Genomic DNA, 11775 nt, shown 5'->3' on the forward strand with positions numbered 1-11775 from the left:
GATGTGCTGATGAAGATTTTCTGTCAGACTGGTTTCCCCAAGACTATATGTACGGACCAAGGTACAAATTTTACAGCACAGTTAACTCAAGCTTTTCATGACATACTGGGAGTCTCTCCTAGATTTTCCACTCCGGGTCATCCTGAGAGTATGGGAGCAGTTGAAAGATGGAACAGAACTTTGAAAAACATGTTGAACAAAAACATCCAAGAACATGGGAATGAATGGGACGCTCACCTTCCTTATTTACTTTTTGCATATAGGGAAATACCTCATGCAATCACTGGAGTGTCACCATATCAATTGGTTTATGGAAGATTACCAACTGGACCATTAGCCATTTTGAAAGAATTTTGGACTGGTGAAAGAGGAATTCCAACTAATGCTGCTCGTCCTGTTGAAGATTACTTGAAACAATTGCAAAGGAAACTGCAAGATGCCCACTTAATAGCATCTGAAAATAGTTCTAAAAATCAGGAACGTATGATTTCACACTACAATATGAGATCCCGAGAAAAGAGTTTTTCTGTTGGCGATGAAGTGCTGATTCTTATGCCTTCCTCAACTCACAAATTGCTTAATACCTGGATAGGACCAGCCAAAGTAGTAAAGCTCACTAGACCCCACTCCTGTTTAGTAGAAATGGAGGATGGTAGTACAAGAGAATTACATGTAAATAAATTGAGACCTTATATAGCTAGAGTTGAACAAGTTGGAATTATATTTGATCAAGATAGTGATTTTGGGGAATTGTATTATGCTCCAACGGACAAAGAAGCCACATGGAATAAAAATAATGACATTGAATTAAAACGAATGACTAATACCTTGAATGACCAACAGGAATACCAGTTGAAAAGTCTACTACAACGATATAAAGATATATTTTGTAAACGTCCTGGAAAAGCCAAAGTGAGAGGACACTCTGTTAAAGTTGCTGCAGATTGTTCACCGAAGCGATTACAACCATATAGAGTGCTGATTGCCCTCCAGAAAGAAGTTGATCGTCAGATTAAAGAGTTACTGGAAATGGACTTGATAGAACCGAGTGATAGTGATTGGGCGCATCCTCTGGTGTGTGTTGCGAAGAAAGATGGAAGCATTAGGTTGTGCATAGACTTCAGACTCTTGGAACAGTTATACAATACCTGATGCATATCCAATGAAACATGCGATGGATTTACTATACGAGATAGGCAAAGCTCATTTTATATCAGTCTTAGATCTCACAAAAGGGTACTGGCAAATACCTATGGAAGAAGAGTCAAAACACTATACAGCTTTCGTTACCCATACTGGACATTATCAGTGGAAAGTTATGCCATTCGGAATGAAGAATGCGGGTAGCACATTTCAAAAATCTATGGACCAAGTGTTGAGCCCTCATCAGAAGTACTGTCGATCTTACATAGACGATGTGGCAGTGTTTTCCGAAACATGGTCAGATCACATGCAGCACTTACAAAATGTTTTTAGGACCTTGAGAGAAGTTGGACTAACCGTCAACTTAGAAAAGTGCGATTTTGGGAAGAACGAAGTAAAATTCCTGGGTCATGTGATTGGTTCTGGAAAACATGCTCCTGATCCACAAAAGATGGAAACTATGTCCAAATTGTTAAGACCTACAACTAAAAAAGAGTTGCGAGGACTGATAGGTTTAGCTAGTTATTATCGTGACTACATAAAAAACTTTTCTTCTATTGTTCTACCCTTAACGAACTTGACTAAGAAGAAGATAGCTAACAAGATTCCTTGGGACAATGACGCCGAAAACTCTTTTCAGTTATTAAAGAAAAACTTAGTTGAAATGCCTACTCTCTACACCCCTGTGATGAATCGCCCATTTCAGCTGTATACCGATGCTTCAGCTACTATCGTTGGAGCTTGTCTTGCACAAAATGACGAGAATGGCACAGAACATCCAATTGCTTTCTTCAGCAAAAAATTAACACCGTGCCAAATAAACTGGTCCACGATAGAGCGGGAAGCCTATGCTGTGCTAAGTGCATTGAAAAAGTTTGATTGTTGGATCTTTGGATCTCAGATACAGGTTGTCTCTGACCACAACCCACTAACATTTTTGACTAAAGGATTACCTCATGGTACAAAACTGGCTAGATGGGCTCTAGCCTTACAACGTTAGGATATACGTATCATATAGCGAAAGGGAGCTCACCATGGTAATGCAGGCGCCCTCTCTCGCTTACGTTTTGAAGATTAGTTAATTTTTTTAGTACTTATTTTCATTTCATAATTTAGTACATTTATGCATATGTATAGTAAAACTTTCTAGTATAACAAATGTAATTATTAATAATTGTATATCATATATTTTATCTGATTTAATGCATTTTTATGTGTAAATGTTAAAGATCTTGGTTAGTCATTTTATATTAACTATATCAAATAGTGCACTCTTCAACTAGAAATTAGATATTCATTTCAAGAACAGGACTCCGGTGAGTGTGTGACTAACCTCTTTCTTTCAGCACCTGGTCATTGAAGATGACGCATGTGCTTCCCTTGGTGGGAGGTGTAAGGTTTGCCACCACTAGATGGCGCTACAAAATATGAACAAAACTTAAGAATTAATTAAAAAAAAAAAAAAAAAAAAGAATCTGTTTTTCTATGAGAGTGGTGAGGAAAGGATTAGACTGTGGGGGGAAGGAGCGAAGCGTTCTTTAACTATGTGATTTGTAATATTTTTTATATACTTAATTTTATGTTTGTGATGTGGCATAGTAGGTGTTTTAACAAATTTGTTTTATGCCAAGAGTGGTTTAGTGTGAAAATCATTTCACATTATGAAAATTTGAAAAAGAACCTGCAAGTTTAAGTGAGTCATAAAATAAATTTTATGAAAGTATGGTTGAAATTTTTTTTTCTGTAGAAATAGTTACCGATTTTCTTAAAGGAATTTAGTAAGACAATTTAAATTCACTAATTAAGCTTTTTTTTAAAATTTTTTTATGCATTTTTAAATTAACCAAAGAGAATTATTTTTAACTTCTATTTCTTTGTTAAAAAGCGTAACACAATAATACAATCAATTATATAGAAAGAACGCCAAAAAATTATTATTATCACAGCTTAATGTTGCATTGTTTCTAAGGCACCACAAAAGCTATTATACCAATAAAATTGTAATTTTTCTTATAGTTGGAAAGCATTTTAGTCAACCTTGTCAATAGGGAAAAGGGAAAAACATTTTACCTTTGTGTTTATAAAGCTATGTGTGGGTGACCACCAACTAAGTTATCTTCTTCCTTCAAAAGAAAATTCGTATGCTATTTTTATTGATCCTGTCTGCATGTTTTGTTGACCACATATCTACTCTTTTCTTCAAAACTTACTGTTGAAATCAATATCATTGTTTTTGAGCATTAAAAGTTGCTGTACTTCATTTCATTTTTTTCTTCTTCTTGCACCTTGCAAAAATTTCCTGTCAGATTATAATCTGTTAACAAAAACATTCTGATTTAGATAAGTATTTTAAAGCAAAAATAGTCTTTCAAAATAAATGAGAAAGAAATTAATGCGTCCATTTAATCTTTTATTTATTTTTTTGCTGATTTAACTAACATTGAATATGGATATTTGTTTATAAAGATAAGCTCACTATAATAACAATATTCTGTTCTACTGTGAATTGCTGTCATAACAGATTTATACTGTTCAATTACTCAACACTCCTAGTGTTAAGTTTTTGCAGAATTTTCTTCTTTACACAATTAGATTCTGTAGAATAATATTGGAAAAATTATATTTGTTTTGTTAAAAACAAGCTATGGAAAAAGATACAAAAACGGGTAAAAAATTCAGAGGATTGATAATATTTATAAGCTAAGACATTTAAAGTGTAACTAACTTTTCTACTCACTTATTTATCTGTCAGAATTCATATTAACTTTTCTACTCACTTATTTATTTGTCAGAATTCATATTAATTTTTCTACCCACTTATTTATCTATCAGAATTCATATTGACTTTTCTACTCACTTATTTTTCTGTCAGAATTCATATTAACTTTTCTACTGACTTATTTATCTGTCAGAATTTATATTAACTTTTCATTTGTAGAAACCCCTGGAGTCCCTTCATTAGATGTCGTAGGACAAGACCAAAACATTGTGAAATTGAGTATTACAATGAAAGAAGATGGAAAGCCAACTTCCATGGAAGATATGGGCGAATATCTAGAAGTAACCAGATATAAAGTAGAATATAGGTTAGCTTCTGAGACCTGGGATGTTGCCAACATTCAAGAATATATGATTGGTAAAAATGTTTCCTTTTAGCTCTTCTGCCAAATGTTAAAATATTTTCAAAACAGTCTTTCATTTTCTTATTTCTAAGTGAAATTACATTTTTTGCCTACTTCAAATAAAATCAAACTTAAGTTACATAGATTTTAACTAATTATAGGAAGAAAAAAAACATTTCAGTATATTACTAAAATCAAGCTGTATTTCAAAATTTTACTGGGAATACATCAATAATGCATTTACTTTTAATCTTGTGGTGATCAATGTCTTTTGCTTCTAAATAATAAACTAGTAATAAATAGTGTTTGCTATGTAACACAATTCTATATACTTTACTATCTGTAATGCAAACCAAAATTAACAAGTGTGTTGGATTATATTTTTAATAACTTACTTTAATTTTTTCCCCATAAAAAATAATTACTTTAGTGCAGGATTTTTTTTTTTAAGTATTTGTATTTAAAAATTATTTTAATGTATTAATATTGATGTGTTCTGTACGCAACAGAGTTACAGGATAAAAATGATCAGCAGACATTTTTTAGAACACTAATTTTTTATTATTATTTTTTGATCTGTTGCCATTCGCAACTCTCATAAAAGTAATATGAATAGTCATGTGACATATGATGTTCCTACAATACTCCCTCACCAGTAACTAAGTTACGATGCTTGGCAAGTATGTCAAATTTGTCATATAATGATAATATAACAGCATATATACAGTTCAAAAATTATACTACATAATGACTCATCATAATACGAAAACATATATACAAGATATTAATGTAACATATATACAAATTATACCATTCTAGTTTCAATGCAATAAAAAATATATATATAAAATAAATGTATATGTATCTAATTAATACAGTTTTGTTCTAAAAATCGAACAGACTTTTTTATTTTTCTGCCAAATCTAGACATTTTAACATTTTGCTCGGAATTGGCTGCATTTTCTTGTAATTTATTTGATGTAAAACATTCGTTAGGTTTTGCAGCTTTTAGGTTTTCATCTAAATCTGGATTCTCATTTTCAGAATTCAGTAGATAAGCTGGTTTAAGCCTGTCTATTGAAATGCTTACGTTTTTTCCTTTATAACTAATTACAAAATACTTTTCTGACTTATCCATCACTTTATAGGGTCCTTGATAAGGAGACTCTAATGGCTTCCTGACTCTATCAATCCGCATAAAAACATGTGAACATGAACTTAAATCTTTGTGCACAAATACTTTGTTCCTTTTGAAATATTTTGACTCTAAAGGTTTTAATGTTTCCATTTGATTTTGAAGATAGCTAATAAAGTTTTCCGTGGATGTTGTCACTTTTGAGTTATCAAAAAATTCACCAGGAAGTTTAATGCATTTACCATAAACCATCTGAGATATTGAATAGTTGGTGTCATCGCGTAGAGCAGCTCTGAGACCAAGTAAGACAGTAGGAAGAGTTTCAGACCATTTAATAGAGTTGTGTGCCTTTATTGCAGTTTTCAATGTACGATGTTGATGCTCAATTTTGCCATTGCACTGAGGATGATATGCAGTTGTTCTGTTGATTTTTACTCCACATAAGTTGGTAAGAGATTTAAACGTTTCAGAATCAAACTGTGATCCTCTATCGGTAATTACTCTGTATGGCACTCCAAATCTAACTATCCAATTTTCATAGAAACATCTGGCGACTGTTTCAGCTTTGATATCAGGTATAGGAACTACTTCTATCCAGCTTGTTAAACGGTCAATACAAGTCAAACAGTATCTGTTTCCATTGGATGGGGGTAACGGTCCAATTAGGTCAATATGTATCTCGTTAAATCTTTCATCGGGTTGTCGATATTCTCCAAACTGGGATTTAGTATGTTTTGAAATTTTGTTTTTTTGGCAATCAATACAGGATTGTGCCCAAATTCGAACATCTTTTCGAATTCCAGGCCAAATAAATCTTGACGCTATCTGTTTGATAGTTGATCTGATTCCTGGATGAGATAAACCATGTATCAGTTTGAAAATAATCATTCTTGAATTTTTAGGTATATATGGTCTAATTTTATTAGCAGAGATATCACACCATAGAAATTTACCAGACTGTAGTGGTTGTTGTTTAAATTTTAAGGTTGTGTCTGATTGCATTAGTTGTTTTAATTCTTCATCACTACTTTGATCATCAGCAATTTTCTCATAATCTACACTAGTTACTTCTTGAATTCGGGATAACGCGTCTGCGACGATATTATTTTTGCCAATAATGTGTTAAAGGTTAGTCGAAAACTGGGATATGTACTGGAGATGTCTATTTTGACTTGGAGATGCTTTTTCATTTTTTTGTTTGAAGGCAAAAACCAGTGGCTTATGGTCTGTAAATATAGTAAATTCTCGACCTTCTAATAGATGTTTGAAATGCTTTACAGAAAGATATATCCCTAATAATTCTCTGTCGTAGGTACTATATGATTTCTGTGCATCATTTAATTTTTTTGAATAGAAAGCTATCGGTTTCCAAGCACCATTTTCGTATTGTTCCAATACAGATCCGATTGCGAAATCTGAAGCATCTGAGCAAAGGCATAGAGGTAATTCAAACTTCGGATATGTTAGCAAGGCTACATTGGATAAGTCTTGTTTGCATTTTTCAAACATGTTAATAGCTTGTTCAGTCCACATTATTTTTCTTTTGTCATTTTTATGAGCTCTTTTCAAATATTTGTGGAGAATTGCTTGTGTTTTAGCAGCGTCTTTGATGTATCGTCTATAATAGTTTATTAGACCAAGAAAGGTTCTCAGTTCACGTATGGTTTCTGGCAACTTGTAATTATGGATTGCTTCTACTTTTTGGGAAAGGGGCTTGGATCCTTCCGAACTGATTTCATATCCCAAAAACTCCAATTTCTCCACAGCAATGACTGACTTGGAGATATTGATTCTGAGGCCATATTTATCTAATTTATCAAAAAGTTGTTTTAAATGAGATTGATGCTCTTCTTTGTTTCGAGATGCCACTAATATATCGTCTAGATAAGGAAAAACGAAATCAAGTCCACACAGAACTTCATTTATGAAACGTTGAAGGTGTATTTCTGAGGCCGAAACTCATAACGTTGAATTCAAAGAGTCCGAAAGGGGTAGTTATTGCGGTTTTTTGTTTGTCCTCTTCATTTATAGGAAGTTGATAATAAGCTTTAAATAAATCGAATTTAGAAAATACTTTGGTGTCTTTTAAAATATGATGGAAATCTTCGATTCTTGGTATTGGATATCAGTCTGGTATTGTTTGGTCGTTTAGTCTTCTATAATCTCCACATGGTCTGTAAGACCCATCCTTCTTTTTAACCATATGTAAGGGACTTGCCCAGGGTGATTTTGAAGGTCTAATAATCCCGTTGTCTAGCATGAATTGAAATTCTTCTTTGGCTATTTTCAATTTTTTTGGATCTAATTGTCGTGCCTTAGAAAACACAGGTTTTCCCGTTGTGGCGATAAAATGTCGAATTTCATGTTTAGCATCACTAATTAATAAGTTTGGCTTAGTTAAATTTGGATATGAAGAGAATAATTCAGAAAACTTAGAATTTTTATCCATAGTGGAAATTGTTTCCGTCATGCATATTGGAGAAATTTCTCCTTTAACTATTAAATTGGTTACTCTATCAATTAATCTTTCTTTAATGTCAATTAATAAATTAAACTTATTAAGGAAATCGGCCCCTATTATTCCTTTATTAATTTTGGCGATAATAAATGGGAAATTAAATGAGCGGCGAAGTCCTAAATCAACAGTTAATATTTTGATTCCATAGGTTGTAATCTCGGATCCATTTGCTGCATATAGTTTAAAATCTTCTACTGTTTTATTTCGATGAGTTGCAGGTATTAGACTAACATCAGCTCCTGAATCAACTAAAAATCGTAATCCTGAATTTTTATCCTTTACAAATAATCTGAACTTGCGGCTTTCATTAACATCAGCAACAGTTGTAGCCGCTAATCCTGTTGCATCATGGAGTTTTCCGACTTTTCTCGCCAAGCACATGGTGAATAACATTTCTCAGGTCGGCAACGATTACCAAATTTAAAATGATAGTAACAATATTTACCTTTCCTATTGAATGCTTTTATTGAATGACTGCGACTTCGAGATGTATTTCGGTAATTATTTCTAAATTTAGATCTACTACGGTCATTTATTTGCAGTGAATCAATTTTCTGTTCTAATGCTGCTATTCGTGCAATTAAAGCATCATTGTTGGTAACATTTGGTGAAACAGCACATATTTCTTCCCCAGTTTTCATTTCGTGAATTTTATCCGCCATCGTAGACAGTTTATCTAAACTTTCTTCACTGACAAGCAGAATATTTCGTATAAAATTCGGCATTTTATCAAGCCATAAAGATTTTAACACTTTTTCTGAAAAATCGTCTGCTCCTAAATTTTTCATTTTTTGCAAAAGTTGGCTTGGCTTGTAATCTCCAAGTTCTAATCCTGTAACTAAGCGCTGAATTCTCTTGTTTTCGCTTTCCTTAAATGTATTTAAAAGTCTTTCTTTCGCCAAGGTATATTTGTTAGGCTTAGTGTCTTTAATAATGTCCCAAATATTTTCTACATACTTCGGTTCCAGTTGGGATATCAAATAATTAAATTTGGTTTCTTCAGTTGTGATCTTATTTATTTGAAACTGTGCTTCTACTTGGTAAAACCAAATGTCGGGTTTCTCTCTCCAAAAAGGTGGAATTTTAATGCTTACTTTATTAGCTTCGGCATCCATGACGATCGTTGCTTCGATCTTTTCACTGTTTTTTGTAGCCATGTCAAAAATCCGGGTCACCAGTTGTACGCAACAGAGTTACAGGATAAAAATGATCAGCAGACATTTTTTAGAACACTCATTTTTTATTATTATTTTTTGATCTGTTGCCATTCGCAACTCTCATAAAAGTAATATGAATAGTCATGTGACATATGATGTTCCTACAGTTCCACATATATTGCCAAGTTTAATGATAAGTGAAATGGTATATATAACACAAAATTATGTGTAATGCACAACTTCATTTTTCAAGGTTAGCATTGTAAAGATCATCTATTGCAATCTATTTTTATTAATTTTCTTATATTTATTTATTTCGAAAAATGAATGTTATATAATTTTGAAGCTTTCAGTTACTTTCCTTATTACTCATTTGATTTTAGAATATTCTTATCTAAAAATGCAAAATAATATTTTTTAAAATTTATTTTTAATTTTTTTTATGAACTGTAAGACACAGATTTGAAATAGATACCTCATAGTAATATAGCAAAATTTTCATTCATATAAATTTTGAGGACACATCAAATTTCCCTAAACAAAATTATTTTTTACACCATCATCTCTAAATATTAAATTTTTTTTCTTCCACTTCATGAAAATTTTAATATCAAGGAATTTTTTTTATTTCAACTTTATTCTAATATTCATTTCATTTATTCTAATAAATAATGCAATAATAATTCATATATATTTAATGTAACTTAATAATAAATTAATACTATCTTATAATGTAATATTATTCATTTATTTTTATTTTTTGAAAATGTCATGAGATTCTATTTCATTATAGCAAATGTCTTTCTATTTCTATAAACACAAAATATTGACAAATGTTAACAAAATTGTCGTTTTAAAATGCTCAAAACTTAAATTTATTAATATTTTTTACTTTATAGGTGAACAGTATGAACTGAAAAACATGAGTTACAATGCTGAATATGTTCTTCGTGCAGCTGCACACAATGCCGCTGGGTATGGAAATTACTCTGAAGATGTGACATACATGACACATTCTCTACAGACAGCTTCTGTTATCTCAAGTGCCAGTGGCGCCCTCTCATCTGTAGGACTGCTCTTGATTTCAATACTTATTAACTCTTCGCTTTAATAAGGGGCATAAGAATTTAAATTCAAGATTTAAAAAGAAAAGAATAATTCAAGACATTTATAAAAGCTGAAGATCCCGAAGACTGGAGTGGAGTTAAAATTTATTCATTTCTGCTCAATTTAATCTTTAGTAATTTTGAAATGTAAAGTTTGTTAAATTTTTTAGTTTATATGATTTTATGCGATGTACTGGTAAAAAACCACATGCATATTGTGGACTAACAAGGATGCCAATGAGTATGGATTTAAACATACAAACACAAAGAATGTTTCGAAGTTACAATTTAATCTCTCTAATTTTATAACTTTTTAAATGATTGAAATTATTTTGACCTACTGTTATAGAGAATTTTTTTTCATTTTGATGTTTCAGCTTGCGTTGGGACTTCAGCTTGTATGAATAATAAACCTTTTGCGATGAATACTGATCAATTGTATGGACACCTGATAAAATTTGAGTAAGTGCTCTTAAAAGTAACGAAGGCTATGTTTAGTTATATGATGCATTCAAGCAATATACTTAATATTAATTTTAATAGTAATTATAAAGGAAAAAAAGTTCTCACTGTTTAAGAGTTTAAAACCATCTTTGGACAATAATAATTAATAAAATGGAAAATTTTTCTGACCAAATCATTAGCATCATGGCATATTCTAACAAAAATATTATTTATTATAACATATTTTTAAATTGTTGTATGATCTCAATAGAAAAAGTGTTTAAGCTCCAAATATTGAAAGCAGTTTTAGATAATATTTCTCTGATTTTTCATTCTTCAGAAATATATTGCAATGATTAGAAAAACCAAGAAGTATATATATATATTTTACCTAACTTTATTTTGAAATTCTGTATATCAGATTGGATAGTATTACTGTTTTGAACTGATGTCATTTTGAAAGATATTATGCTCTGTAAATTTGTACTAAAGTTCTTTAATTCTAAACTCAAGTATTTCCGAAAGTTGGCATCCTTGGATAAAATTAAACATATAAAATCACATTGTATCAAAATTAAATCTGGTTTAAATCTTCATATTCCACACACTATTTCTAGTTCTTATTGTTTTAAGCGATTTAGTTCTAAAAATAATAATTGTATTTTGCTATTATTAAAATAAATCTTTTTATCAAATTTTGAAGTATAAATAAAATTTTATAACACCTAAATTAATTTATTTTTACTATTAAACTTTAAAGCAGATGCATTTAAAAAAAGTTTCTAAACTATATATATTATTATTTTCGGAATTAATACACACTTACATCTACAACTTTTAAAAATTATTAATTTTGTATATAATCCAAATATTAAAATTTTTTCACTATAGTAATGACTAATTTATTAAATGATTGATAAAATTTTACAGAAGGAATTGTGAATTTAGGCATTTTCATAACATTCCATTTCTTTTTTGGGTATTTAATTTACCCAATTTAGTTTGCCTACAGAAGGAAAACAGTATGTAACTAACTATTATTATTTTATTTTAAAATAAATCAAGATAATGTAAATATATTTACAAAAGCCCCAGATATTTCATAGGTAAAGATATGAGATATACAGTATTTTGAAAAGTTTCCCTCTAT

General features: G+C 30.9%; 1 protein-coding gene across 1 annotated transcript in view; it reads left to right on the forward strand.

The window, feature by feature from the left end:
• Nucleotides 1-10849, forward strand: part of LOC107448616 (limbic system-associated membrane protein) — a 150228-nt gene extending 139379 nt beyond the window's left edge. Inside the window, exons 8-9 of the mRNA XM_071184238.2 lie at nucleotides 4082-4279; nucleotides 9975-10849. Coding sequence (XP_071040339.1) covers nucleotides 4082-4279; nucleotides 9975-10186 — 410 coding nt within the window. The 3' untranslated portion in view covers nucleotides 10187-10849. The remainder of the gene's footprint in view (nucleotides 1-4081; nucleotides 4280-9974) is intronic.
• Nucleotides 10850-11775: the final 926 nt, after the last annotated feature.

The sequence above is a fragment of the Parasteatoda tepidariorum genome, chromosome 10 (genome assembly GCF_982258835.1).
Source record: "Parasteatoda tepidariorum strain Cologne lab strain chromosome 10, Ptep-v5.0, whole genome shotgun sequence".
NCBI classification, from domain to species: Eukaryota; Metazoa; Arthropoda; class Arachnida; order Araneae; family Theridiidae; genus Parasteatoda; species Parasteatoda tepidariorum.